This window comes from Malus domestica, chromosome 12 (assembly GCF_042453785.1).
Source record: "Malus domestica chromosome 12, GDT2T_hap1".
NCBI lineage: Eukaryota > Viridiplantae > Streptophyta > Magnoliopsida > Rosales > Rosaceae > Malus > Malus domestica.
The window spans coordinates 27264600-27290452 of record NC_091672.1 but is presented as its reverse complement, the minus strand read 5'-3'; the positions used below and the strand labels follow the sequence as shown (position 1 = coordinate 27290452).

The window sequence follows — 25853 nt, the reverse complement described above, 5'->3', positions numbered from 1 at the left end:
TTTCGTTATGTTCTTTGATTGTGATGATCGAAGCTTCGCTCATTTCTAGTGATTGTTCTGCACATGATGCTCCTTATACTGTTTTCCTTCTATTAGATAGAATAACAAAACGAATCTCCTCTTTGCCGGAAGCAGATATGAAGACCTCGGGGTTGATCTTGGTCCCGGTGTGAATGCCTCGGAAGCTTCACACCTCCATATCCATGAGCCCCGTATCCAAACATCATGGAAATCCAGGAGGAGGAGAGTCAAGTGTAATGGAGGCTAACCCGTGGGTCGGAGGTGGCAGCTAGAAACCACCCCTCCTCCCACTTCTTCCTTTTATTATTTATTTTTCAATTGTTTTATTTTTTAAATATTAAGAAATATTTAGATTATGAAAGTCAGTTCATTAACAAATTAATATTGAGAAATTTTATTTAAACTATGTCACCTCTTTCTACGTCCAATTTAAATTTTAAATATTTATTATCTTTTTCACCCTATTGCATAATTACCATCAAGATATATTAGTTCTTTAATTAAAAATAATATGGGTGTAGAGAATAAGTTAGGTGTAGAAAGAGGTTAAATGTGTTCAAATAAAATTTCCCTTAATATTTTAGGAATGTTCACAGATAAAAATTTAGTATAAACAGAAATTTTCTGAAAGTATGTTTGCTCAACGCTAAACTTTGATATATGCTTACTACATACCTAATTATTTGATGTGTTGTTTCAACTAACTCTAATTAACTTTTACATTTTTAAATAAAAAAAAAACCAAAATTAAGACATGACAGATAATTAAATGTATAATAAATACACACTATTTACGATGATGAGTAAAAATGCTCATTTTACTTGAGTCCAATTAGATAATGGGTTCCAAAGCACATGCCCATTAAATAATATTTGCTAGGAGGCCCAACATTCTAAATTTTTGTTTGTGAAAGTTAATTAATTACTACTTTAGGAGATCCAAACAGCCACTAATTTATTATTTATCATTAATTTATGTTGCAAGTTACACTGTTTTTTGGCCTTTTCAAAATTTGACAAATTTCCACTATTCCAACTCCAAGTTAGATAGGAACCGGACCTCCTCCTGTTCCTATATATATACGCCAACAATCGTAAAGTGGTGCAACTTCGTACGTGTCGCCATGAGGAGAGTGCACACACAGAACAGGTACACAAAGCCATCACTTTCTCGCACTTTCCCGCACTTTCTCGGCTGCCAAACATGAAACAGCCGTGATGTGCCCTACTTAGTCCTCCCCATTTACTGTTGCTGAACCACAATTTGTTTGGTTTTTCAGGAATTTTCTCTCTCAACACCCTCTGATCATAAAGGTAATATCTTTTTCCTTCCCCACAATTTTATCAGCAAACCAAAACATGGGTTTTTGTGGGGTTTTGATTTTCTCTTCGGAGATATTAAGGTTGTTGTTTGGTTTCTGTTTCTCAACCCTTGTGCTTTGCTAAAATCAAAGGTTGTGGATTTTTAACCCAAGCATGCAATTCTCTTTTTATTGTTGTGGTTTGGTGAATAAATTATGTGATATCAATTTCTTGAGAAATTTGGAAAATTAAGATTTTTTCCAAAACACGTTAAAGACTTTTAAGATGGCTGAAAGCGCTTTTCGTGAAATTGATTTTTAGTTTCAAAAACATTTAAGTGTTTTTTTTTGGAAGAATTTTGTGGAAAATGCTTATGCAAGATCCACTGAGGATTGGTTTAAAAAACATTTTCACCAAAGCGTTTTCGTTTTAAAAGCACTTACAAACGAGCCATTAACTTCTTTTTTCTTAAGATTTGGAATATATAGCAAGCACTTCAAGTGGTTAAAATTCTAAAAATCGAAATAAAGTTGGCTAAAAGTGTTGATCAAGTCCCAAAGTTCGCTACATTTTATAATTTCCCTAATTTCTTGTCCTAGAAAAGATTATCGTTTTTGCTTTTGTAATCTGTTGTTATATCAGTGCGATTATTACTGCTGTTTTTGTTGATGTTGTCTCTGTAATATTCGTAGGCAAACTGTGAAAACTGTTTGTGCTAGAAACTTAGGTGGCAATTTGATTAGCACGTTTGGAAACCTTGGCTTTAATTCGGCGATCGGTTTTGGAATTCCTGAAGAGAGTAAATTATGTGGAAAGTGAAATGATCTGGAAGTATAAACTAGTATCTGTTTGTCTTGTTAGTCACTTTCCTTATTGGTTGAATGTGGTAGGGTTCGTGGGACGATTTTGTTAATAATTTATGAGAGAAACGAGCATGTAGAATGTATTCGATATCTGCGTTTTGTTCTTTTTTTCTGAGAAAGTTTAGGTTAGTCTCATAAAGATTTTTGTTCTTATTAACCACGTAGTCAGATAACGGTTGCAACCTGCTTTCTATCTCTCTTTCTTATGGTGCGTGTGCACGTGTATACAGTGTGTGTATGAGTCTTCAATCAATGCTTAAACTGGTGAGATCTATCCTTAAAGTGCAAATTATGGAATTTCTAAGATTTATTAAAAAAATTGTGTTTGTTTAACGGCATTGTTAACATCGTTTCTTAAATAAAAGAATCAAGGATTCATAATTTAATTTTTATGTGCACGATAATCTTACTGAATATCTTTGTTCAGTGTGGTTTCAACTTCACTTGCATTGCTATCATATATTTCGACAAAGATTCTGCGTGACACTCTAGTACTTTGATAAGATTGTTTTCCTAGACGGGCATAGATTAGCATCATTAATTGTAACTCGAATACGATTATTGTTTGGTCAGTTTATTTTCGTGTTCTTATGTTATATGTGTGAAATATCTCCAAGTATATGCTAATCGTTCTTCTTGTGGCTGAACTAGTCGCTCTGTACGTTACAACCAATTTAGGAGAGACTTAAACAACGGGGATGTCAGACTTGGAATTGGAAAGCGACCTCCTTGAGGCCGCAGGAAGAACTAGTTTGGCTGGGAAAAAGCGGGACCGGCTTCCACCTTCTAGACAGCAACGTGGAGGTTCATATTCTGATGATGGAAGTGACTCCAGAGGTGAAGACTCAGATGATGATCGTGGAAACAGGAAGCCCTCTCAAGTACCTCTGAAGAAGAGGTTTGAACCTACAGAAAGGGGCAGTGACGAAGAACGTGATTCTAGCTATGATGGTTCTGATCATGAGGGTGAAAATAGTGATGAATCTGATTTTGGCCCTGATCTATACAAGAATGATGCTGACAGGAAACGGCTTGCAGCAATGAGTGAACTTGAAAGAGAAATGATTTTGACAAATCGAGCAGAGAAGAAAGGCAGTAAGGATTTCATGGAGAAATTGAGATCAAAGAGAGGCAAAGCAAAATCTACCCAATCAAGGAAAGAGGACTCTCTTCCATTTTCTTGCGGTCCACGCTCATCGGCTCGGGCTGCTGACAAGTCAGCGGCTATGGATGATGCATTGAATAAATTGCGAGCAAAACGTAAGAGGCAACAAGACTCAAAGGATCACCATAAGTTAAGGGACGCGTCAAAAGGAGGTGCAGGTAGCCAGGATATTGTTTCACCAACCAAGCATCGCTCCATTCAAATTGAGACTGTGGACGGTTTGCCTACTGAAGAGGAAGCATTGAATGCGGATGATGAATTCCTTGACAGCGATGAGGAAAGTTCAGAGCTACCGACATTTCAGGACATAAAGGATATTACCATACCAAGGTCAAAACTTGCAAAATGGGTTATGGAACCATTTTTTGAGGAGTTAATCGTGGGCTGCTTTGTTAGGGTTGGATTTGGCATATCATCAGAAGGTCCTGTCTACAGGCTTTGCATGGTTCAGAACGTGGTTGCCACAAATCCTGGCCGGGAGTACAAGCTAGAGGGTAAAGTCACACATAAATACTTGAAATGTGTTTGGGGCAGTGAAAGTTCTGCCTCCAAATGGCCGATGGCTAATGTCTCAGATTCTCCTCCGCAAGAGAAGGAGTTTGAACAGTGGCTTAAGGAAGTCAAGCGTGCTGGCCAAATGCCAAGCAAACAGGAGGTGGTAGAAAAGAAGGAGACCCTTCAGAAATCGAATACATTTGTTTACTCGGCAGCCACTGTGAAGCAAATGTTGCAGGAGAAAAAGGCCTCAGCAAGGCCAGTTAACGTTGCAGTTGAGAAGGAACGATTGAGGAGGCAGTTGGATGTTGCAGAAAGTAAAGGCAACGAGGAGGAAGTTGAGAGGATCAAGACAAGGCTCCAGGAATTAGAAGCATCCAGGCAAACTCAGGGGAAAGATAGCAAGGCTATTAGGTTAGCTGAAATGAACAGGAAGAACAGGTTCGAGAATTTTATAAATGCTTCGGGGTTGAAACCAAGAAATATGAATCTGAAAGCGGGGGAGGCTGGTTATGATCCATTCTCGAGAAGATGGACTCGCTCGAGAAATTACTATGATGCAAGGCCTGGAGGAGGCGATGAAGCTGCTGAGGCAACAGATGGAACTACCGGTACAGGTAGCAACGGGGAAAAGGCAAATGTAACAGGAGAGCTTGGAATGCAAGCAACAGAGGCAGCATTGGAAGCAGCAGCCGGTGCAGGGAAGTTGGTTGATACAAGTGCTCCTGTGGACAAAGGGACAGAATCATATGTGCTGCACAACTTCGAGCTGCCAATCTCGTTGGCTCCACTTCAGAAGTACGGTGGACCTCAGGGTGCTGCGATCGCGTATATGGAGAGAAGACAAAGGATCGAAGCAACAGTCGGGCGTCGAGTGCTGGATGACGGGAGGAGGCATGCTTCGACCTTGACCATTAAGGACTATATGAGACGACAGGAGATGCACCACGCTCACCCTGACCCTGATTCGTAAGCTCTGCTTGTTTAGACTGGGGGAAGTAGCTTCTGTGGGGTTAGACTTGTTACTGTTCTGGACAAAATTGTTGTATATATCTTCTTAGGGCTAGTGTTAATCTTAATTAGTTCACTCTTCATCCATTGCTTATTTACCCTAATTAGATAGTGCCATGAAAGAATGATAATTAGATTATCAAAGGATACCATTTTAGATCCGAATGTATTTTAACGATCCGAATCGTCTATCTTTTAGAGTATCATTCATAGATCATTCTTGCAAAAAATTAGACAAATCTAAAACCATTAAGACTTTCATTTGTAGTGGAAAAAATTGACAAATACGGTTTCAAATTTGATGATTTTGTATAGACATAATTTTTGATGAAAAAATTAAAAGATAGACGTTCAGATTGTTAAAACATATTACGAAAAAAGTGCAGTCGTGGTTCGATTTTAAAATGCGCCCCATAAAAAACGTGTCAAAAATTGTATAAAAAAAGTGCAGTTGCGGTTCGGTCTTAAAATGAAAAAAAATGCAGGTAGAAATATCAATAATCAGCAACAAAAGGTCTTCTTAAGATATACGATCGTGTAACTGTAATACAAGTACACATGTGAAAATTGTTATTGAGTACATATTTCTCATTGTAAATGTGTTCCGATCATCTTAACTGATTAATCGGTCGACGAAACAAATAATGCAGGAAAAAAAAAAAACAACCATGATACATTTTGAATCGGAGTACTCTTCGCTATCCAACTTTTCCGTACCCTATCCTAAACGTGTTACTGTACAGTACGAAGGCCAAACTTGTTGCCCTTGAAAGAATAGGACTTGTTATACAAGAATCTGAGACTTAGCGGCACCTCTGGAGCATTTTTTCCGGCCACTCTTGCTAAGAGCGCAAACACAGATCTCAAGAAGCTCGTAATCCTCGTCCCAGAATAGCAAGGCCGCCTTCTCTGGATTCTCCAGCAGCATTTTAGTTGTAAGGAACCCGGCAATGGTCCATGTTTGGTAAAGCCGCGATTGCTTTCCAATAAACTTCCCTGTTCTTGTATCATAGTACTCGGGCCAGCGGTCAGATCGAAGCCTCTTCTCAGCCAATGCAGCTGCTTTCTGAGCTAGTTCGATTCTGCCCATCTTGATGCATGCCAATGTGAACTGAAATAGGATAGAAAACGCATTTTAGACGGAAAACCAAGATCGAAACACTCAACATAAACTGCAACAGCTTCCGGCCTAAGAACAGAGGAGGCCGATGGTAGTATCATGACAAATAATTCCATAAAATGTCATAATTTCTTGAGCATACACAAAATATTTAGTGTTACTGAAGCAACGCTCACCTGCCACAGAAGCGTCGGCCAGGATCCACCATTATGATATGACCAAGGGCTGTAGGAGTCAAGACAAACATACTTCAGTGAGCAACTGATCATGAACAAGAAAGTTGCTAGAACACGACAACTAGCAAATATAAACGGGCGGCTAGCTCACGTATTCTTTGGGTCGCTGCCGGTGATTATACGCCATTCGTCAAACTCCAAGGCAGGGTATGATATCTTAAGTGGCATATGCCCCACAAGATCATCCCATTTGGCTTCAATAAAATTCAATACAGCATCATTTTGCTTCGGAGTACCCAATGAAGAAACAATGGACCAAAGATTTCCAAGAGTGAAAAACCTGAAGTCCATGTGGGCTGGTTGTAGATTGCCAATAAAATACCCGCCTTCTTCTGGAATCCAGTCCATTAACCATAGAGGAATTTGGTCAGGGTAGATATTGAACTTGTTGGTGGCCTCCGTAGAGTACTCTTCTGTCTTATACCGATATATCTCATTGATTTTTTTCATATCCACCCAGTAATATTCTCTGATGTGGAATGACAAAGCGCTGAGTCTGTTGTTGATCGCCCTTACCAAATTCTTGGATCCATCATTTACACCAAGCATCTCACGGGAGCATCGAAGAGCTGAGTAAAATAAGGTCTGAAAAATCATATTCAGCATAATGACATCATTAGCCAAACATGAGGTAACATAAACAAACTTTGATATGAAGCGTTAAAATTCATAATACAAGGATATAACAAGAATAAATACGACCATATAAAAACTGGTGTGTATCATACAAAAGGGCACGATCAGGACACAGCCGAATATTCTTAAAAAGTCTAGTTTCAACAATTTTCAGAATTCATGTTCAAGAAGGATACACTTACGGTAATAAAACAAAGAAAGTAGCCTCTTCGTAGATTACAGAAAGAAAATAAAGTGATGAATGCATCCTTATTCAAAGTAGCCTTGTAACTCACTTGGATCTCAAGGGGATGGCCATGGATACCCATCCGGCGGTCTATCATGCAGGAGCCATCGGTGACTAAAAGAGATGGAAACATATCAAAACCATCAGTTAAGCACAAGTTCAGAATCATTTTCAAGCCTGTTTGAACATCCACCCTCTCCTGTAATCCATAGTCACCGGTTATCTTTCCGTAAGCCCTCAATAGAATAATCCACCATAATCCTGACAGAGAAGTTACACAACCAACAAACCATTATCCATTAGATGCCATAACTTAGGAAGATCATTTAAAAAGAAAAGTTGCTTTTAAGAAAAGTTACGAAATGCCTATCAGCCTCCAATAACAACTGGATGACAACAACAGCAGACTGTGTTATAATCTACTTACCAGAATCTACGGGTGCAACACGTCCAATAGCTGATTCACCAAAATCTGGATCTAAAACTTCTTCAATCTTATTTCCATCGAGAGGTACAGTTCTAACTTTAAAACTTGCAGGCATCAATCCCTGTCCTGGGCTGTAGCAATCAACAGTTTTCTCCCAACTCTACAATAGAAGAAACATATAATCAGGAGTTCCAGAAGCCTACATTAGTTCAAGGTACATTACACAAAAACGCGGTCAACATGAAAATTTAGTCAAGCTTTGCCAAAACCAACGGAATGTTTGTTTTGGAAGAAAGAAAAAGGAATCATGCCAATTCTGGAACTCCAAAATCAGCAATGTTTAAATGGCCTAGAAAGGAAATTTTGATTATTTGAAAACTTGTTAATTGATAAACTATAGAAAATTTGAGGTTTCAAACTTTCCATTCATGATATCATGTATTCAAAAACGAAAAGGCGGAACAATTAATGCTCGAAAAGAAGGGAACCAAGATAAGTGGTGCACACCATTACCTGCAATTGCAATGTATGAAGAAGGAAGTTCCTCACAATCTCCCCTTCTCCCTTAAGCAAGAAAGCAAGTGCCGATGGAACAAAATCACGGATAAAGACCTGATCATAATTCAGCAGTTGCTTGTCACCAGGTTCATTTGCAGCCACAGTCCCCACGGGATTCCCACAATACGTCACAACCGAATCCCTCAATAGCCTCCATGCCTCCTTCTCAATATCCGAATACTCTCTCTCCGGACTCACAACCGTAGCTTCATTCAAACTTTCCGATTTCTTTTCATCACTAACTTCTATCCTCGATTCTTCCTCTCCCACAATGTTCTCATCCTTATCAATCCTCTCCACCAAAGGCTTCACATTTATACCACCCTGAACATATATCCTCTCGAAGTTGTTTTCATTCACACGGGTCTCAATCGATGTTGAAAGGTTCCGAAACCTGGATGCCAAACTAGCAATCACAGAAACACCTCTACTAGTTGTGCCAATGCCAGCACTATAAGACCTAGTTATAACCCCAGATCGGCCAAAACTCCAACTGGGAACCTGAGAGGCTTTCCGGGCATCATCGAAAACGCCTCCAGAGCTCGAAATACGAAAAGGGTTGGCGTGATATTGGCTGTTCTCCTCAAAATTGACACAAAAACAGGACGAATTTCCAGTCTTTGTCAAACCATGGAGCCATTTTGCAGGCCGTGGAAACCCAAAAAAGGCCGAGTTTCGACGTCTATTGAGGATTCTACAGGTGGGTTTCATTGTTGCGTGACATAGAAGACTCAGGGAATTCATATCAAAGATTTTAAGCCGGATGGATGCTCAGCAAAATCAAATCTTCAAACGATACAAAACATAATATTGGAGCTATATCTATATGCACATACAGATATACAGCTAACCTGATCCTTTGAAGATTGAGATGCAGATTACGGGGTCGGGAGTTTCTTCCAACTTACAGAGAGAGAAGGCGTTCATCGGCGGAGGAAAGAGAGAGGTTGGAGCAGAAGAAAATGGTGTTTCTGGATTGCAGGTTGGTTCAGGAAAGTACACAGGGAAGATAGCTTTTTATGCATGAACGGTGGCGCCTTGGACACTACGGAAAAAAGGGCTCGCCCGGCAAAGAAAATTGGGAGATTTATTCTTAAACGGGTCTGTAATTACTTAAGCTCCCTAAAAGATATTTTCATAATTAATTTCAAAATAGTAAACAATTTATTAACGGCTCGTTTGAGATTATTTTCATAAGAAGCATTTTAAACTCATTTTCCAAAAAGAAATCGTAAATATTTTTAGCTCAAAAAGTGCTTTTAATCGTTTCAAAACAGTGGTAAATAAGTTCGTAAAAATAGAAAGCGTAGCAATGTAAAAATAGAATACAAAGAAATTGTGGATGTTGATACTTTCTCCAACAGTGTCAAAGAATCGCGGGCTTCTCCATGTTACACGGCAACTTTAATTAAGTTGGTGATGTAGGTGGCTATTTGAATGGATTCTATAGCTTTGGGGGAAGTCTTAGTTAAGATTTTTGTTCTAATTTATCCGACTCTTATTTTAAGAGTCGATTTGTGGATGTACTGCTCTCGAGTCATAACATTTTTGCAAGTGTATAGAGACTTCGGACATAAAGAAGGGATAAGTGTTGGTGATGTGTACAATAATCTTTTTGTTTTTTGTTTAAAAAAAAAAAAGAATTAGCAAGTAGTTTCGTCACAGCAGTCTATTTATTTGGAGTTGGAAAGACTCATCGAGACATTTCAGCGTTCTCCTAACTACCACAGTGTGATTCACTAGCACCAATGAAACGAACTCAAGATGTGTCGTGTAGGATACGGACCTGGAATTCGTCCTCAACCACTAGACTACCACGTGGTAGTTGTGATGTGTCCAATGATTGTTATCCACTAATTTTCAATGTTTTCATATGCCAATTTGCTTTTGTCCAACCCCAAATCTTATACACCACTACTATCATGCCTAGTTTTTTTTCGGCCATATATGTTGAAAATGATTGACATTTCAAACCCGGTATGCACAAGTTTTATTCAAACTCGAGTTTCAAATAGGTGAAAATCGACCAAAGAAAGGAAAGCCTTAATGGTGTATTTCGATGAAGGTTAACCAAACAGAAATGATATTCACACACTCATGTATGCTTTTAACTTTCAAATTAAATAAAACAAAAGAGAATTAACGGACGAAAATAAATGGAGGTGGGTATAATTTCCCTTACCAAAGGGTCAAATGGACTTGGAGATATGGTCCATCCTTTGTTGGCCCGTCTTGGTTATAGGGCCTCAAATTCATATGTGCCCTTTACTTTGATTGATGGATAGGATAGGCTGTGGATATAACCAACAAAAACCAAGAAAAAGAAAGCAGGAGGAAGATAGTGGATAGGGAAACATGGCAAGGTTGGTGGTGGTGCAGCAGCAGAGACACCCTTCTCTCTCACCTCTCCCCTCTTCTCTCTCTCAGTTCAATGGCACCAGACTCCACACTCCTCAACTCCAGGTTCTGCTTTCTGCAATTTTTGTTCTACTTTTTGTTCCAAGTTTCACAATGTTGGGAACCTCAATGGAACTGACTTTCATTGTACCTCTACTAGCTTCTGTTGATTTTCCTAGAGCATAGAGTAGAATTGCAGATGTAGATAAGGCCAGTTGGCGGGAGGAGTGTTCCGCCTCGTTGCACCCGAGTTAAAGTTCCCCTCCCTGTAAATTAGAGTAGTTTAGAATATCGCTTTGTCGAAAAAAACATCAAAGTAGAACTAATATGTCATTTCCATAATGTTAAGATTGATGATGATATACCATATGTAGATGGTGAATTTCATGGAACTCCTTCACTTGCAGTCGTAAGTTAGGCTAGTTGGCTAGGATACTTTGCCTTCCCCCTTGCACCCGAACTTGAGTCCCCGTTTATGTAAATCAGAGAAGTTTAGAATATCGTCTCGTAAAACAGTATACTAGCTTTGATCGTTTCCTTCTCTGAGCTTGGACACTAAGTGATGTGGCTTTGTTTTTAACATCAGTACATCATCAATCAATTACAGTACAGGAGTAAGGTTTCACAGCCAAAAGGAACATTACATGTTGCAGCATCAAATGCAAAGGAAATTTGTAAAATGGATGGCAGACTGAAGACATCGATTTCCGAGCACTTTCGAGGCGAATCAGACAGGGATTCTGTTGAGATTTCTTCAAAGGTATGCTAGGAGTCACACATTTGTAAATTTGACATGAAATTTCCAAAAACTTCCACAATGGTTGTGTTCTTACTACATATTTTTAATATATAATCAGACTAAAGATTTTGCAGTTCCTAGGAGGAATGCAATGGCCTTAATCTTGTCAGCTTACATCTTCGCCGGAGACAGTTTTCGGAGTGCTGCATTTGCTCAGCAGTCTCTTGTAGGGTTAAGAGAATACATAGATACTTTTGATGGATATTCGTTCAAGTACCCTAAGAACTGGATCCAAGTGAAAGGCGCCGGAGCAGACATATTCTTCAGAGACCCTTACATTCTCGATGAAAATATCTCCGTCGAGTTTTCATCCCCATCATCTTCCAACTACAAGAGCATCAAAGATCTTGGTCCGCCTCAACTAGCTGGAAAGAAAGTGCTTAAGCAGTACCTGACGGAGTTCATGTCTACCAGACTTGGCGTGAGGCGTGAATCGAAAATCCTTTCCACTTCTTCAAGAGTTGCTGATGATGGGAAGCTTTATTATCAAATTGAGGTCAGTTCCATGCATCTTTAGAAGCTTTATTACCATTAAGAAAGTGTGTTTTGACATGGGTTTTCTAGGTGAACATAAAATCATACGCAAACAACAACGAGCTGGCTGTTATGCCGAAGGATCGATTAGTTCGTTTGGAATGGGACAGGCGGTACCTTTCGGTTCTAGGAGTCGAAAACAACCAGTTATACGAGTTGAGATTACAGACACCGGAAAATGTGTTCGTGGAAGAAGAAAGTGATCTTCGCCGGGTTATGGAGTCCTTCAGAGTGAACACGATTGCTGTTTAGGTACCGTAAGATTGTACAAAATTTTGCATCCAAGGTTCTTATTCCTTTGCTTCAAATGCCAATTGGAGTCTAGTTCTGTAAAACACTCTAATTTTCATTTCTTCAGTAACAGAAAAACCGTTACAAATTCATTTCAGCTAAATCGAAGGCACTCTCAAGACCGAGATGCTATGTTACAAAAACAAATTTACAAATTACAAACTGCAGCACACGATTAATCGCATTCGGAGCAATTTTCACAAATAGGGATTCATATCGGTGCATTATGACCTGACTTCAAATTCCCCTGCTCGAGTGAGAGCTCGAAAACCCTTATAAGGTGGTTTTGGTAGATTCTTCAAATTCAGTTTATCTATTTGCAAGCCAGAGAGAGCAACACCCATGATCCTAAAACCCACTTGAAATGTCGGAAAAACATGAAGGCGCTCTAATCCTGTTTCAAGCACTAATGTCCCTGACATTGCAGGGGCTTTGTCCTTAGGAATCTTCCCTATCGTCCATGAACATGTCTACAAAAAACACGAAGAGTTCGCTATATTAAACCCAAACTCCGACCAGGAGAACTACACATTCTGATCCTTTAAAAACTGCAGAAATTGCAACCAGAACAGTGAAGAATAATTGGGAAAAAAAAAAAAAATACATGAACTACCATTTCATCTACGTACGTATCACAATTGATTATGGAAATTCAAGGCTAGTCATCATTGCCAAGGGTACAAGTGATACGGAAATCCTATGTTCGTACCTTGTTAGCAAGAATGTTCACGGTTCCATAATTTGAATTCAGATGAGCTGATAAAACGCAGGGAGGAAGTTGAAATTGTACAGTTATTGAATCAATCGTCTTTCCAGGATCATTTCGTATTCCAACCAACACACTAACACGACATGTCCCGGCATCTGAGGTTAGCTGGGGCTTTACATAGATTGGAGAGCTCTTCAACTTTCTAACCCTGCATAAAAGAAGCATACAGTTTTTAGAAAATAAAACAAGGACGGAGATACCAAAATACTGCACATAAGTAAGCTTTGAATTTCCCTCAATTTAAGAACTTAGTGTCCCTTTTACACCACTGACCTGTAACTCATCAACTTAAACTTTCTGTCAGGGGGCACAAACGACAGAACTTGATGGGCTTCCCATGGGCGAAATCGAACACATGGATGAAATCTTACATCATCAAGAATAGCAGGGTTTGCAAATGAAATAGTCAAATCAGGGACACCAGAGAGTTGGGAGTTTACTTGAACTTCACCATATATCTCACATTTCACCAGGACCCCATCCCTGAGCAGCAAGCAGAAATCTTTAAGCACAAAACATTAAGATACAATTCATCCAATTATAACTACAAAATCTGCAAATTTAGTAGAGTAATCATCACCATCCATAACTGATAACGTCTTATAAATTTTAGAGCGGTTAAAGGTAAACACCAATTGACTTGTATAACGCGGTTAAAGACAGATGGAGAGGTTATTTTCATAATCTTTTCAATGAAGGACATGAAATGAGTGCTTCTTTAGGGGAGTTGAGTAACTCAGAAGAGTGTAGAAACTACTCTTTTTATCGTCGAATCCGGAAGGAAGAAGTGGTTGTAGCTTTGAAGAAGATGAAGCATAAAAAAGCAATAGGCCCAGACGATATACCAATCGAAGTGTGGAAACTTTTGGGAGAGACAGGTATAACATGGCTCACTGACCTTTTCAATAGGATTTTGAAAACGAAGAAGATGCCAAATGAGTGGCGAACGAGCACTTTGGTGCCTATCTACAAGAATAAGGGCGACGTACAAAATTGCATGAACTATAGGGGTATTAAGCTAATGAGTCATACAATGAAGCTCTGGGAGAGAGTCATTGAGCATAGATTGAGGCAAGAGACACGGGTTTCGGACAACCAATTCGGGTTCATGCCAGGGCGCTCAACCATGGAGGCAATCTATCTCTTACGAAGATTGATGGAAAGATATAGAGATGGGAAAAAGGATTTACACATGGTCTTTATAGATTTGGAAAAAGCGTATGATAGGGTCCCAAGAGACATTCTTTGGAGGATTTTAGAGAAGAAAGGAGTACGAGTAGCATATATCCAAGCTATAAAGGATATGTATGAAGGAGCAAAGACTGCCGTAAGAACTCATGAAGGACAAACCGAAAGCTTTCCCATAACTGTAGGATTACATCAAGGCTCATCCTTAAGTCCTTACCTTTTTGCGTTGGTAATGGATGAGTTAACAGGACATATTCAAGATGATATTCCTTGGTGTATGCTTTTCGCAGACGATATAGTGTTGATAGATGAAACTCAGGAAGGGGTAAATGCAAAGCTTAACCTTTGGAGAGAAGTGTTGGAATCTAAAGATCTTCGCCTAAGCCGATCAAAGACAGAATATATGGAGTGCAAGTTTAGTGCAAATGGAGGCCAAAACGAGTTAGGGGTGAGGATCGGAGATCAAGAAATACCAAAGAGCGACCGTTTTCGTTACCTAGGATCTATCTTGCAAAAGAACGGAGAATTAGATGGAGATCTCAACCATAGAATACAAGCTGGATGGATGAAGTGGAAGAGTGCATCCGGCGTGTTGTGAGACCGCCGTATGCCACTGAAGCTCAAGGGAAAATTTTATAAGACGGCAATAAGGCCGGCGATGCTGTATGGCACAGAATGTTGGGCGGTGAAACATCAACACGTACACAAAATGGGTGTAGCGGAGATGAGGATGCTTCGTTGGATGTGTGGGCACACGAGAAAGGATAAGATTAGGAATGAGGATATCCGGGGTAAAGTAGGAGTAGCCGAAATTGAAGGAAAGATGAGAGAAAATCGGTTACGGTGGTTTGGACATGTGCAAAGAAGGCTTACTGACGCTCCGATTAGAAGATGCGACTATGGGACAGAGGTTCAGGGCCGCAGGGGTAGAGGAAGACCTAGGAAAACTTTGGAAGAGACTCTAAGAAAAGACTTAGAGTACTTGGATCTAACGAAGGACATGACACATGATCGAGCACAATGGCGTTCTAAGATTCATATAGCTGATCCCACTCAGTGACTTGGATTTTCCAAGTCTCCAACCGAGAAGTTTTCCTCACTCGGGAAATTAAGGGAACACTACCCCAACCTACATGCTCCACTCAGAAAGCTTCAACATACAAGCTTCAACAAAAGAAAATTCAAAGAACTTAGCGAAGAAGGCTTTGGTGTATTTAACACAATACGTTGAAATAAAGGAAAGCTTATTTATTGATATCCCCGATAAGCTACAAATATGTACATATACATGAGTCAAAATAAACACACAAGAGGGAGCCTTCACAAAGGTTGCTTAGGAGAAGTCTCAGCAGTCGGTAGAGCCCCAGAAAGAGAAGGCACCGGAGGGGGATCATTTGGAGCCTCAGTACTGGACAGAACCCTAGAAGGAGGAGGCATCAGAGGTTGATCATTTGGAGCTTCATTACGCGGTACAGCCCCAGAAGACGAAGGCAATAAATGCCTTTGGAACAAACCCACAAATCTCTGATGATCAAATAAAACCTGACCATCAGTTTCCTTCATCTGGTCAAGCTTCCTCTTCATGTTTGTAGCATAGTCATGTGCGAGCCGGTGCAACTGTTTATTCTCATGCTTGAGCCCTCTAATCTCCTGTTTGAGACTCATCACTTCAGCCGCCAATGATTCAACTTGGCGGGTTCGAGCAAATAGGCGTTGGGCCATATTAGACACAGAACCTGCACACTGAACACTGAGAGCCAGCGAATCCTTAACAGCTAACTCATCAGACCGTTTGGAAAGTAGTCTGTTATCTTTGGGAGTGAGAAGGTTCCTGGCCACCACCGCAGCGGTCATATCATTCTTCATCACGGAATCCCCAACGGTAAGAGGACCAGTAGGGGAGACGAAGGATGGGCGCCATATGTTGTCTGGAGAAGGCGGGGCTGCCTCTTCAACAAGGTTCAAGTCAAAACGACGGTCGGAGGGGCCAGACATTTTCAAAGGTGTTGAAGAGAGAAGAGGTCGGACAAATCAAGATCTTAGAAGTGCAAGAATGAAACTTCTACTGGTGGAGATTTAAGTGTGCTTTGGAACTTAATGTCAGCCCCTATAAAAATCTGCACTCGACGGAGCTTCAGAAATCGAAGAGGCGCCTGCTCAGAAATCGAAGAGGCGCCTGCTCAGAAATCGAAGAGGCGTTTGCTTTCTCAAAAGCTGGGCTGCTTAGAGATCACGAGGGTTGATCTCAGAAATCGAAGAGGCGTTTGCTTTCTCAAAAGTTGGGCTGCTCAAAGACCACGAAGGCCGATCTCAGAAATCGAAGAGGCGCTCGCTTTCTCAAAAGCTGGGCTCCCCAGAGACCACGAGGGCCGATCTCAGAAATCGAAGAGGCACCTACTTTTCCAGCCTTGTCAGCACCTGTCACACGCACACTCAGCTTTGCGGAAATTATGGGCATTCTGTCGAAGACTTCTGGGGAAGTAGAAAACACATGAATCTTACTGTTCAATCACCCACTTCCCACACGCAACAATAGCTCATGGGTACCACAGATAACTTTGCCAAAGTTCTTTGCCAAAGTTGAGCACGTGAAGCTTGCAGCTCCCACTACATCGCTCTGACCAAGAAGGGTAAAAGAATAGCAAAGAAACAGCACTAACAAAGTTTAGACCCATAAATTTTGAAGGTCTAGCTACCATATTATTACCCACAAGGGTAAAGGAACAGTACCACTGCTGGATAATTGGAAAGTCCCTGTGTTTCAACCTCTGTGCTTCGTGGCAAGGTAGACTAGCAAACATGCCCAACCTTTACTCACATTCGAGAAAACACTCCCAATAAGATTGCTTGCTCCAAAATCGAAGAGGCACCGTCCTTCGAATCTCGAGAGCCAGACTCCCAACATGATTACTTTCTTAAAAATCGAAGAGAGGGTAAAGGAACAGTACCATTGCTGGATAATTGGAAAGTCCCTATGTGTCAACCTCTGTGCTTCGTGGCAAGGTAGACTAGCAAACATGCCCAACCTTTACTCACATTCGAGAAAACACTCCCAACAAGATTGCTTGCTCCAAAATCGAAGAGGCACCGCCCTCCGAATCTCGAGAGCCAGACTCCCAACATGATTACTTTCTCAAAAATCGAAGAGACTGCTCCCCGAATCTCGAGAGCCAGACCCCCAGCATGATTGCTTTCTCAAAAATCGATGAGGCATCGTTCTCCGAATCAATCGAAGAGGCGCTCGCTTTCTCAAAAGCTGGGCTGCTCAGAGACCACGAGGGCCGATCTCAGAAATCGAAGAGGCACCTACTTTTCTAGCCTTGTCAGCACCTGTCACACGCACACTCAGCTTTGCAGAAATTATGGGCATTCTGTCGAAGACTTCTGATGAAGTAGAAAGCACATGAATCTTACTGTTCAATCACCCACTTCCCACACGCAACAATAGCTCATGGGTACCACAGATAACTTTGCCAAAGTTCTCTGCCAAAGTTGAGCACGTGAAGCTTGCAGCTTCCACTACATCGCTCTGACCAAGAAAGGTAAAAGAATAGCAAAGAAACAGCACTAACAAAGTTTAGACACATAAATTTTGAAGGTTTAGCTACCATATTATTACCCACAAGGGTAAAGGAACAGTACCACTGCTAGATAATTGGAAAGTCCCTGTGTGTCAACCTCTGTGCTTCGTGGCAAGGTAGACTAGCAAACATGCCCAACCTTTACTCACATTCGAGAAAACACTCCCAACAAGATTGCTTGCTCCAAAATCGAAGAGGCACCGTCCTTCGAATCTCGAGAGCCAGACTCCCAACATGACTACTTTCTCAAAATCGAAGAGAGGGTAAAGGAACAGTACCATTGCTGGATAATTGGAAAGTCCCTGTGTGTCAACCTTTGTGCTTCGTGGCAAGGTAGACTAGCAAACATGCCCAACCTTTACTCACATTCGAGACAACACTCCCAACAAGATTGCTTGCTCCAAAATCGAAGAGGCACCGCCCTCCGAATCTCGAGAGCCAGACTCCCAACATGATTACTTCTTCAAAAATCGAAGAGACACTGCTCTCTGAATCTCGAGAGCCAGACCCCCAGCATGATTGCTTTCTCAAAAATCGAAGAGGCATCGTTCTCCGAATCTCGAGAGCCAGATACCACAGACCACTTTTTCAAAGTGCTCTGACAGAGTTAAAACATGTGAAACTGGCAGCTCCCACTACCGTGCTATGACCAAGCAGGGTAAAGGAATAGCATTACTACTTGTTGTTAGGGAGACTCCTATATATGTCGACCTCCATCCCCAACGGACAGGCAGACCTGCAAAAATGCTCAACCCTTCATCATATCTGAGAGGGCACTCCCAACGAAGCCTTTCGAAATATTCAGCTTTCTTTCCCCCCGATAATACCTCTGCAAACAAGTTATACTAGAGCAAGAATATCTCATATCATCAGGGTTAAAAGCAAGAGTATCCCATATCATGCTTTTTCCCTGTCTTTTCCTTTGGCCTTGTTTTTACCTGCAAGACAAGGAGAAAGAGAGCAATCAGTCAGCACTTGGAATCAAGCTTCCAGCCAGGAACTGACTGCCTGGAACCCCTTACCTAATTACTTACCTGGCATTGCTCTCGAGTACTTATCTTCAACATCTTATGTTTCCAGGGAAGATTCCGCATCTGCTTGAGGAACAGATAGGGCAAGTGCGAAGGATACAAGGAAGCATGTGGAGACAAGCGTAACAGCACACGTGCCGATACATCCATTACTCTGTCAAAAGCAAAAGTATCCCATATCAGCAGGGTGGAACCTACTCTAGATTTGATGGACTTGTTTTGACCCTCAAATTCTTCAGTCGGCCTTATACTCTGGAGGAAACCAGAAAACCCTCTAGCTCAGTTCAAGAATAAGCCTGTGGAAAGTTACTTCTTCAAAAGCAAAAGTATCTCATATCATCTCTTCTCATTTTTCTTCTCTTTATCCTTCATGCTGCTGCAAGATGGGGAGAAGGTGAACAATCAGTCGGAGCTCTGATTGCTTACCTTGTCTGTCACCTCTTTCAGCAGACCCCCTAGCTCGGCGACTTGGGGGACTCCTACTACATGGTTTGTATCGCGCTTGACCAAGCCTGAAACTACAAGTAAGCTTCAAGTGAAATTGATACATTACCTTGTGCATCTCCACCAGTTAAAGATACCACCCCTGGATGGAGGAAGAGTACTTCCAGAGAAGATGCCACATCTACCTATGAGACAGATAAGGCAAGTCAAGACGACACCACACTCCGATACTTAGAAGTTTCGTGATTACGAGATCATTCTCCCACAATATTTCCTAATGTCATTTGTACTAAATCATTCACTTGTACTCCCTAAAGGAGAGCTTGAACCTATGTACTGTGTAAACCCTTCACAATTAATGAGAACTCTTCTATTCCGTGGACGTAACCAATCTGGGTGAACCACGTACATCTTGTGTTTGCTTTCCTATCTCTATCCATTTATATACTTATCCACACTAATGACCGGAGCAATCTAGCGAAGATCACAAAAAGCGACCGTTTTCGCTACCTAGGATCTATCTTGCAAGAGAACGGAGAATTAGATGGAGATCTCAACCATAGAATACGAGCTGGATGGATGAAGTGTAAGAGTGCATCCGGCGTGTTGTGTGACCCGTAGGCCACTGAAGCTCAAGGGAAAATTTTATAGGATGGCAATAAGGCCAGCGATGTTGTATGGCACAGAATGTTGGGCGGTGAAGCATCAACACGTACACAAAATGGGTGTAGCGGAGATAAGGATGCTTCGTGGGATGTGTGGGCACACGAGAAAGGATAAGATTGGGAATGAGGATATCCGAGGTAAAGTAGGAGTAGCCGAAATTGTAGGAAAGATGAGAGAAAATCGGCTCCGGTGATTTGGACATGTGCAAAGAAGGCCGACTGACGCTCCGGTTCGAAGATGTGACTACGGGACAGAGGTTCAGGGCCGAAGGGGTAGAGGAAGACCTAGGAAAACTTTGGAAGAGACTCTAAGAAAAGACTTAGAGTACTTGGATCTAACGGAGGACATGACACAAAACCGAACGCAATGGCGTTCTAGGATTCATATAGCCGACCCCACTTAGTGGGAAAAGGCTTTGTTGTTGTTGTTGTTGTTGTTGTTGTTGTCCATGTTGTTGTTGAGATTTTAGTTCTACGTTACAAGTGGTTTACAAAACAATCACAGATACAAAGGCAAACAATAATCCTCACAACAGACACGCATTCTAGAAGAAACGATAATTTAGCAAAACATTCGCTTATCAAATCACAATAAGCAGCAAAAGTATAATCAAGACAATACCTCATATACAATGACAAAGTTATCTTTAATCAAGTCTTCATTCAAGCTGCCAAGATAATCCGTCAGGACATCAGCTACCCTGCACAGAAACTACAAGTCAAACGGTTAAAGTTCAATCTTGTTCAACGCATACAAAAATCAAATCATAAAATCTAACACACATTCAGCAATGATATTCACCTCGATGCCCATCAAAGGCGGCATTTCAACTTGGGTACAAGCTAAAAATGTTATCCCCTCGCGAAGAACTTGGAAAAGATAGTGCGTTGGCGAAGCAATTACCGGTTGCAGCTAATAACAAAATCACACATAGGGTGTAAGAAATGGATTGACAAGCACGCAACCAACTACATATCAACTTAAATGTATGCATAAATAAAGTGAAAAGGGAGGGAAGCATAAGTTATATACATACACAACTAAAAACTGAAAAGGAACAACAACATACAAGATAATAAGCCCAATTTGAAAGATTCATGAAAACCAGATGAAGGTAACAGATACAAATTCTTTTTATTCGGGTGATATTCTACTTTAAATTAATCTAAAGTACGGGAGGAAGATTCAAACTCGGGGTGCATAGAGAGCACGTCCGGTCTTCTCTAGCCAACGTGACTACGCCCATGCCTAAAAATATACAATTTGGCAAAAAAACATAAAAACTTTTAGTAGCTACCTTGGGAGAATCACCTTGAGAAATTGTATGCTCCCAGAACCATGTGCATATCGAACGGTCCACACGCTGCCCAGTAAGCTGTTTCTTCAGCATCACCTCACTGAAAAATCCCATAATTTAGCAACAAAAAATTGAAATTTGCTTTTACCTACTAAAATTCGTCAATTAAATTTTCAGATCAAATGGGAAAAAAATTTCAATGATTTGGTGACTTACCCAGAATCCGATAGAAGAAATATGCACTGCAACATCTCTCTCTCTGTGTAAATAAATTTCAAATACACAAAAGCAAAATCGAAAGTTCGAAGCTTTTCTTCTTCGTATTCTTCATCTTCTCAGCGTTCAGATTTTGGAGTTTTTGCAGAGCACAAAAAAGCCCAAAACCCAAAACTTGACCCAACTCAAAAGCCCAAACCCAACTCACAAATGGGCATTTGGCGCCTTAAGGCGCGAAAGTTTTGACCTTTACGGCGTCGTGTTGGGGAGGTTGAGCGTGGTGGAATGGGAGGCCGAGGAGTGACTGGAGTGTGGATATGGGCAAAACGAAAAGGAGTGGTGGTGGGTCATACCCTCTTATCCTGTGACCGAACGTTCGACTCAGCGAACGCCAAGAGAAAGTGGAAGAAGACGACGACGGCATGAAATATTTCGAGAATTTCAGAAAACCCAACACTCAGAGAGAGAGAGAGAGAGAGAGAGGAAGAAGAAGAAGATTGGATATAGAGTTGTAGAATAGAAGAGAGAAATGGCAAGGTTGGTGGCTGTGCAACCGCAGCAGAGAAACCCATCTTTCTCTCTCCTCCCTCCTTCCTCTCTCTCTGACTTCAATGGCACCAAACTCCTCCACTCCCAACTCCAGGTCCTCTCTTTCTCTCTCAAATATGCATTCTTATGATGCTTTTCTTTGATGGGTAGAATCTAAGTTTCCTTTTTGTTGAATCAATTCGACCCATTTGCCGGAAAGTTTATGTTTTTACTTGCATTTCGTTGTTTTCAACTTAGAAGTTGTCATGTGTTAATTGTTGCAGTGTAAAAGAAGGGCCTCGCAGCCAAGAGGAGGGGCATTGCAAGTTTCAGCATCGAGTGCAAAGAAGATTCTTATAATGGGAGGGACCCGATTCATCGGCGTCTTCTTGTCAAGACTCCTTGTTAAAGAGGGTCATCAGGTATCCTCCTTCTCTTTCTAAATTTCCAAGTTCTCGACTTTTTCATCATTCCCCTACTATGATTTTGCTTTCATCAGTATAAGTTGTGTAACTGTCGCACCGTGGATTTAGTAAGAACGTGTGAATTAGTAGTGTCACGTTGCAATGCGACAGTTACACTTTTTTCTTTTGATACATTGATAAGTTATGACATTGAGTTTACTTTGGCAGGTGACTCTGTTTACCAGAGGAAAAGCACCCATTACTCAGCAGTTGCCAGGAGAATCCGATGCGGATTACACAGATTTCGCTTCAAAGGTATATGATAGTGTCGTTAAGGCTTTGAAAGTCCATTATTTACTTCTAATGCTTTCTCAGATTTTCATTTTCTAGTGATCGTGTTTTGCTAGATTTTGCACTTGAAAGGAGACAGAAGGGACTATGACTTTGTGAAATCCAGTCTTTCAGCTGAAGGCTATGACGTTGTTTACGATATAAATGGTGCGCATAGTCTTTACATTTAGCCTCTGCAATTTGAATTTGCCGCACTAGAATAAAGTTCCTGTTTACTATAGCTTACTGTTCTGCTTCATAATCCGTACTTGGAAATTTTCAGGACGAGAGGCAGAAGAAGTTGTGCCGATAATTGAGGGACTACCGAAGATAGAACAGTAAGAACAGCCTACTGATGAATTTGCTTATCTTCTTAGTAAAGCAACTGAAATTATTTCTCCTTTATCAGCCTATCAGGTCATTTTCTCCTGGATATGGTTTGAGATTAGGAGTGTTCGAAGTAGAAGTAAACAAAACAATACTATCATAAGACATCTGATCTAAATACTTTAGAATATGGCAGATTTTAAAATTCGTCTTTCTGTTATAAAATCAAGTACCTTTGACTGCAGCTTGCCATTTTATTATCCCAGACGATAATAAACCTGGTTTTCGTTAAATATGTTGTGAATGAGGAAAAGCAGCTGACGTTATTCAGGTGTACAGAAGACCAATGGTAATACCGTAGTAGAGATGTGATTGTGAGTAAAAATGGAAGCAAAGAATCAATCATGACCTGGAATGATCAACTTGTATGGTGCGAGCCGATGCTTATAGTTCGTTTGAAAACATTCTAAGACTTAATCGAACACTAACATGGTAGACCTAATGTTTGATGCAAAAATGAATTAAAATTGCACTTATTTCCAATTTTCCACATTATATAGTGGAAATTTTTGGAAGGTCTAAGAATTCCGCTGAATTCTCAGGTACATATACTGCTCTTCAGCCGGTGTCTATCTCAAATCTGATCAGCTACCTCACTTTGAGGTATGTTTGATGTTACAAATGGCTTACTTTTCATTCTTTTGGTCCTACTCTTGTACTGTGATTCAAATCACTCTTGTCATGGCATTGTGGAAATTCGAGCTTAACTCCTAACTTGTTTATTACCAAAAAAAAACTCCTAACTTGTTTTTCCTCTAATTACCTTTTTTATCCTTTCTATTTCATTCTACTTGTCTTTCCATAATTCTAAACTTGACGAATCCTGGTGGTAGATCGATGCAGTTGATCCAAAGAGCAGGCACAAGGGAAAGCTCGAGACAGAGAGCTTGCTCGAATCAAAGGGTGTTAACTGGACTTCAATAAGGCCAGTCTACATCTATGGACCATTGAACTATAACCCTGTTGAAGAGTGGTTCTTCCACCGGTTGAAAGCTGGCCGCCCAATCCCAGTTCCGAACTCAGGGATACAAATTACACAGCTTGGTCATGTCAAGGTTAGTGAAGTGTCAGTCATAATGTACTTATTTAGATTTCTATATTGCAGCATATAAGGGCAATTTTTTTATGTGAATTCGTTTTGCAGGACTTAGCGACTGCCTTCATTAAGGTTCTTGGTAACGAAAAGGCCAGCAAACAAGTATTCAACATCTCGGGAGACAAATATGTAACCTTTGACGGACTAGCAAAAGCATGCGCAAAGGTAATTGCTTGCTGATAAGTTCCTAGATAGACAAATATTCATAATCTTCTCAAACTAGAGTTTATCATATGTTTTCACTTTTTGTTAGGCTGCTGGTTTTCCTGAGCCTGAGATCATTCATTACAACCCCAAAGAGTTCGATTTTGGCAAGAAGAAGGCCTTTCCATTCCGTGACCAGGTAAATATGGTCTTAGAGACGTTTTAAGAATTCAACGAGAAGCTAAAGAAAACTTATGCTCTTACTTTCATGAGGCCGGAACCTGATTAACCAACTTCAATTGTGTTTCTTTTCATTTGATGCAGCATTTCTTTGCATCGATCGACAAAGCAAAGAGCGTGCTCGGATGGAAACCCGAATATGACCTGGTGGAAGGTCTTGCGGACTCGTACAACCTAGACTTTGGGAGAGGAACATTCAGGAAAGCAGCTGATTTCTCAACAGATGACATCATTCTTGGCAAAAGTCTTGTCCTCAGCTAAATCTCCAGACTCTCTTTGCTCCCTTTGATTTGTATCCTCCATTTTTATTAATTATTTCAGGATCAAGAGGAAATCAAATTAATTTTTTCTGTGATGTTGCTGTTTCATATTCAAATGTATTTAATTAGAAGATAAATGAATATATTTCGTTGGTATTTTAGTCCAGTGTCCAAAAACATGTTATTTGAAAATTAAACTCTGCGACTAATCTTACGTTTAATCTGTTCCAATTGGGGTAAGGACATTAATATATTTCTCTGTGCAAAAGAAATTCAACAATCAAAGATGAACAAGTTCAAGCAAATCAAACAGTCAGATTCAACAACGATATTGAAACAAAAGTAAAGGCTGCAAGAAGAAACAAACTTACATGTCACTGCTATATGTTTCCTTCTCTCTAATCTCGAATCCTCAATCTCTTTCTTCACTAGAACAAAAATGAAAATGCCAAGATTCTTCCACACTCAGCCCACATATTCTTTCTGTGCAACATGCAAATATGGGCAGTCTTGTAGAAATATATTGGGCTATTTTGGGTGTGAAAGTATTTTCAATTTTGAGCCCACCTAAGTCCCTAAACCACAATCCAACGATCGACTTGATTGCCAAAGCCTTTTTTTATTTTGTATTTTAGACTTTGGTCAGTCACCCACAAAAAAAAAAAAAAAAAACGAATCCTGAACCTATCATGCTCTGAACTTCAATTTTTTGATGCATTGCTGATGTGAAAAGAGTGTAATATGCTTGATGTTGACTTTTTTGATGTATCATGTCTTGGTCTAGTCAATACATGCAACATTGTCTTCATACATAGTCAGTGAAACACAATGATGGATGAGAAACAGCAGGTACTTCGCATATGCTAAGAAGAGCCCTGAACCATACTTCCTATGTGTGGCGTAGTGAGGTGTGATGAGCTTTGGAACTATTTGAAGATTTTGCAACTAAGGTCTATTTCGAGGAATGCAATATCCCTAATGGTAAAGATATAACTATTTGGAAATGTGCCTTGTGCAAGTTTGATAAGTAACATTCGTCAACATAACAAACAAGACATGCATCATTCAGAGGATTAGGGGGTTGGATCCGCTCGTGATGCGTATGGATAAGCTTAAATCTGTAGAACCTTTAGGGTAGCGAAAATACGTCATTAATGCCAATTCAATGGTTGCGTGTAAGCACAGTGTTGT

The 25853-nt window shown here is 40.5% G+C and overlaps 5 protein-coding genes across 8 annotated transcripts; 3 read left to right on the top strand and 2 right to left on the bottom strand.

Moving 5' to 3' along the window:
- Positions 1–1107: 1107 nt before the first annotated feature.
- Positions 1108–5069, top strand: LOC103450837 (protein RTF1 homolog). The gene is made up of 3 exons (XM_070810087.1): positions 1108–1171; positions 1302–1335; positions 2838–5069. Exon 3 carries the CDS (start codon positions 2885–2887, stop codon positions 4817–4819), a length of 1935 nt encoding a protein of 644 aa, XP_070666188.1. The 5' UTR covers positions 1108–1171; positions 1302–1335; positions 2838–2884; the 3' UTR covers positions 4820–5069.
- Positions 5070–5355: 286 nt separating this feature from the next.
- LOC103433854 (alkaline/neutral invertase A, mitochondrial-like) lies at positions 5356–9140 on the bottom strand. The gene is made up of 6 exons (XM_008372142.4): positions 8016–9140; positions 7503–7662; positions 7125–7336; positions 6305–6798; positions 6154–6202; positions 5356–5968 (listed from the first exon to the last, which is right to left on the bottom strand). Exons 1-6 carry the CDS (start codon positions 8802–8804, stop codon positions 5642–5644), a joined length of 2031 nt encoding a protein of 676 aa, XP_008370364.3. The 5' UTR covers positions 8805–9140; the 3' UTR covers positions 5356–5641.
- Positions 9141–10327: 1187 nt separating this feature from the next.
- On the top strand, positions 10328–12173 carry LOC103450840 (psbP domain-containing protein 1, chloroplastic-like). 2 transcript variants are annotated; one of them, XM_008390239.4, is made up of 4 exons: positions 10328–10523; positions 11065–11217; positions 11315–11752; positions 11821–12173. In XM_008390239.4, exons 1-4 carry the CDS (start codon positions 10416–10418, stop codon positions 12040–12042), a joined length of 921 nt encoding a protein of 306 aa, XP_008388461.2. In that variant the 5' UTR covers positions 10328–10415; the 3' UTR covers positions 12043–12173. The 2 variants fall into 2 exon arrangements, with proteins under 2 accessions (XP_008388461.2, XP_008388460.2); XM_008390238.4 differs by having other exon boundaries at positions 10345–10523; positions 11044–11217.
- Positions 12116–21413, bottom strand: LOC103451283 (AP-3 complex subunit mu-like). Of its 3 annotated transcripts, none has more exons than XM_029089956.2 (7): positions 21274–21413; positions 21058–21157; positions 20562–20672; positions 20382–20471; positions 13124–13333; positions 12791–12998; positions 12116–12551 (listed from the first exon to the last, which is right to left on the bottom strand). In XM_029089956.2, the coding sequence occupies exons 4-7, from the start codon at positions 20384–20386 to the stop codon at positions 12306–12308; spliced, it is 669 nt and encodes a 222-aa protein (XP_028945789.1). In that variant the 5' UTR covers positions 20387–20471; positions 20562–20672; positions 21058–21157; positions 21274–21413; the 3' UTR covers positions 12116–12305. The 3 variants fall into 3 exon arrangements, with proteins under 3 accessions (XP_028945789.1, XP_028945790.1, XP_070665587.1); XM_029089957.2 differs by having other exon boundaries at positions 21072–21157; XM_070809486.1 differs by lacking the exons at positions 12116–12551; positions 12791–12998; positions 13124–13333 and adding an exon at positions 20272–20304.
- Positions 21414–21540: 127 nt separating this feature from the next.
- On the top strand, positions 21541–24823 carry LOC103413936 (chloroplast stem-loop binding protein of 41 kDa b, chloroplastic-like). The gene is made up of 10 exons (XM_008352366.4): positions 21541–21916; positions 22086–22223; positions 22434–22520; positions 22613–22703; positions 22819–22873; positions 23465–23525; positions 23756–23977; positions 24067–24183; positions 24272–24361; positions 24487–24823. The coding sequence occupies exons 1-10, from the start codon at positions 21803–21805 to the stop codon at positions 24661–24663; spliced, it is 1152 nt and encodes a 383-aa protein (XP_008350588.2). The 5' UTR covers positions 21541–21802; the 3' UTR covers positions 24664–24823.
- Positions 24824–25853: the final 1030 nt, after the last annotated feature.

Bases quoted from the DNA above. Each gene is read 5' to 3' on its own strand.
- LOC103413936 (XM_008352366.4), top strand. From the start codon at position 21,803: ATGGCAAGGTTGGTGGCTGTGCAACCGCAGCAGAGAAACCCATCTTTC. The intron at 21,917-22,085 runs GTCCTCTCTTTC...TAATTGTTGCAG, and splicing joins TCCTCCACTCCCAACTCCAG to TGTAAAAGAAGGGCCTCGCA. The intron at 22,224-22,433 runs GTATCCTCCTTC...TTACTTTGGCAG, and splicing joins TTGTTAAAGAGGGTCATCAG to GTGACTCTGTTTACCAGAGG.
- LOC103433854 (XM_008372142.4), bottom strand. From the start codon at position 8,804: ATGAATTCCCTGAGTCTTCTATGTCACGCAACAATGAAACCCACCTGT. The intron at 7,663-8,015 runs GTAATGGTGTGC...CTTCTATTGTAG, and splicing joins TTCATACATTGCAATTGCAG to AGTTGGGAGAAAACTGTTGA. The intron at 6,799-7,124 runs GTGAGTTACAAG...ATGATTTTTCAG, and splicing joins GCCATCCCCTTGAGATCCAA to ACCTTATTTTACTCAGCTCT.
- LOC103450837 (XM_070810087.1), top strand. From the start codon at position 2,885: ATGTCAGACTTGGAATTGGAAAGCGACCTCCTTGAGGCCGCAGGAAGA.
- LOC103450840 (XM_008390238.4), top strand. From the start codon at position 10,416: ATGGCAAGGTTGGTGGTGGTGCAGCAGCAGAGACACCCTTCTCTCTCA. The intron at 11,218-11,314 runs GTATGCTAGGAG...ATATATAATCAG, and splicing joins CTGTTGAGATTTCTTCAAAG to ACTAAAGATTTTGCAGTTCC. The intron at 11,753-11,820 runs GTCAGTTCCATG...TGGGTTTTCTAG, and splicing joins AGCTTTATTATCAAATTGAG to GTGAACATAAAATCATACGC.
- LOC103451283 (XM_029089956.2), bottom strand. The intron at 12,999-13,123 runs GTCAGTGGTGTA...TCTTTTATGCAG, and splicing joins TTTAAGTTGATGAGTTACAG to GGTTAGAAAGTTGAAGAGCT. The intron at 12,552-12,790 runs GTACGAACATAG...TGTTTTTTGTAG, and splicing joins TGAACATTCTTGCTAACAAG to ACATGTTCATGGACGATAGG.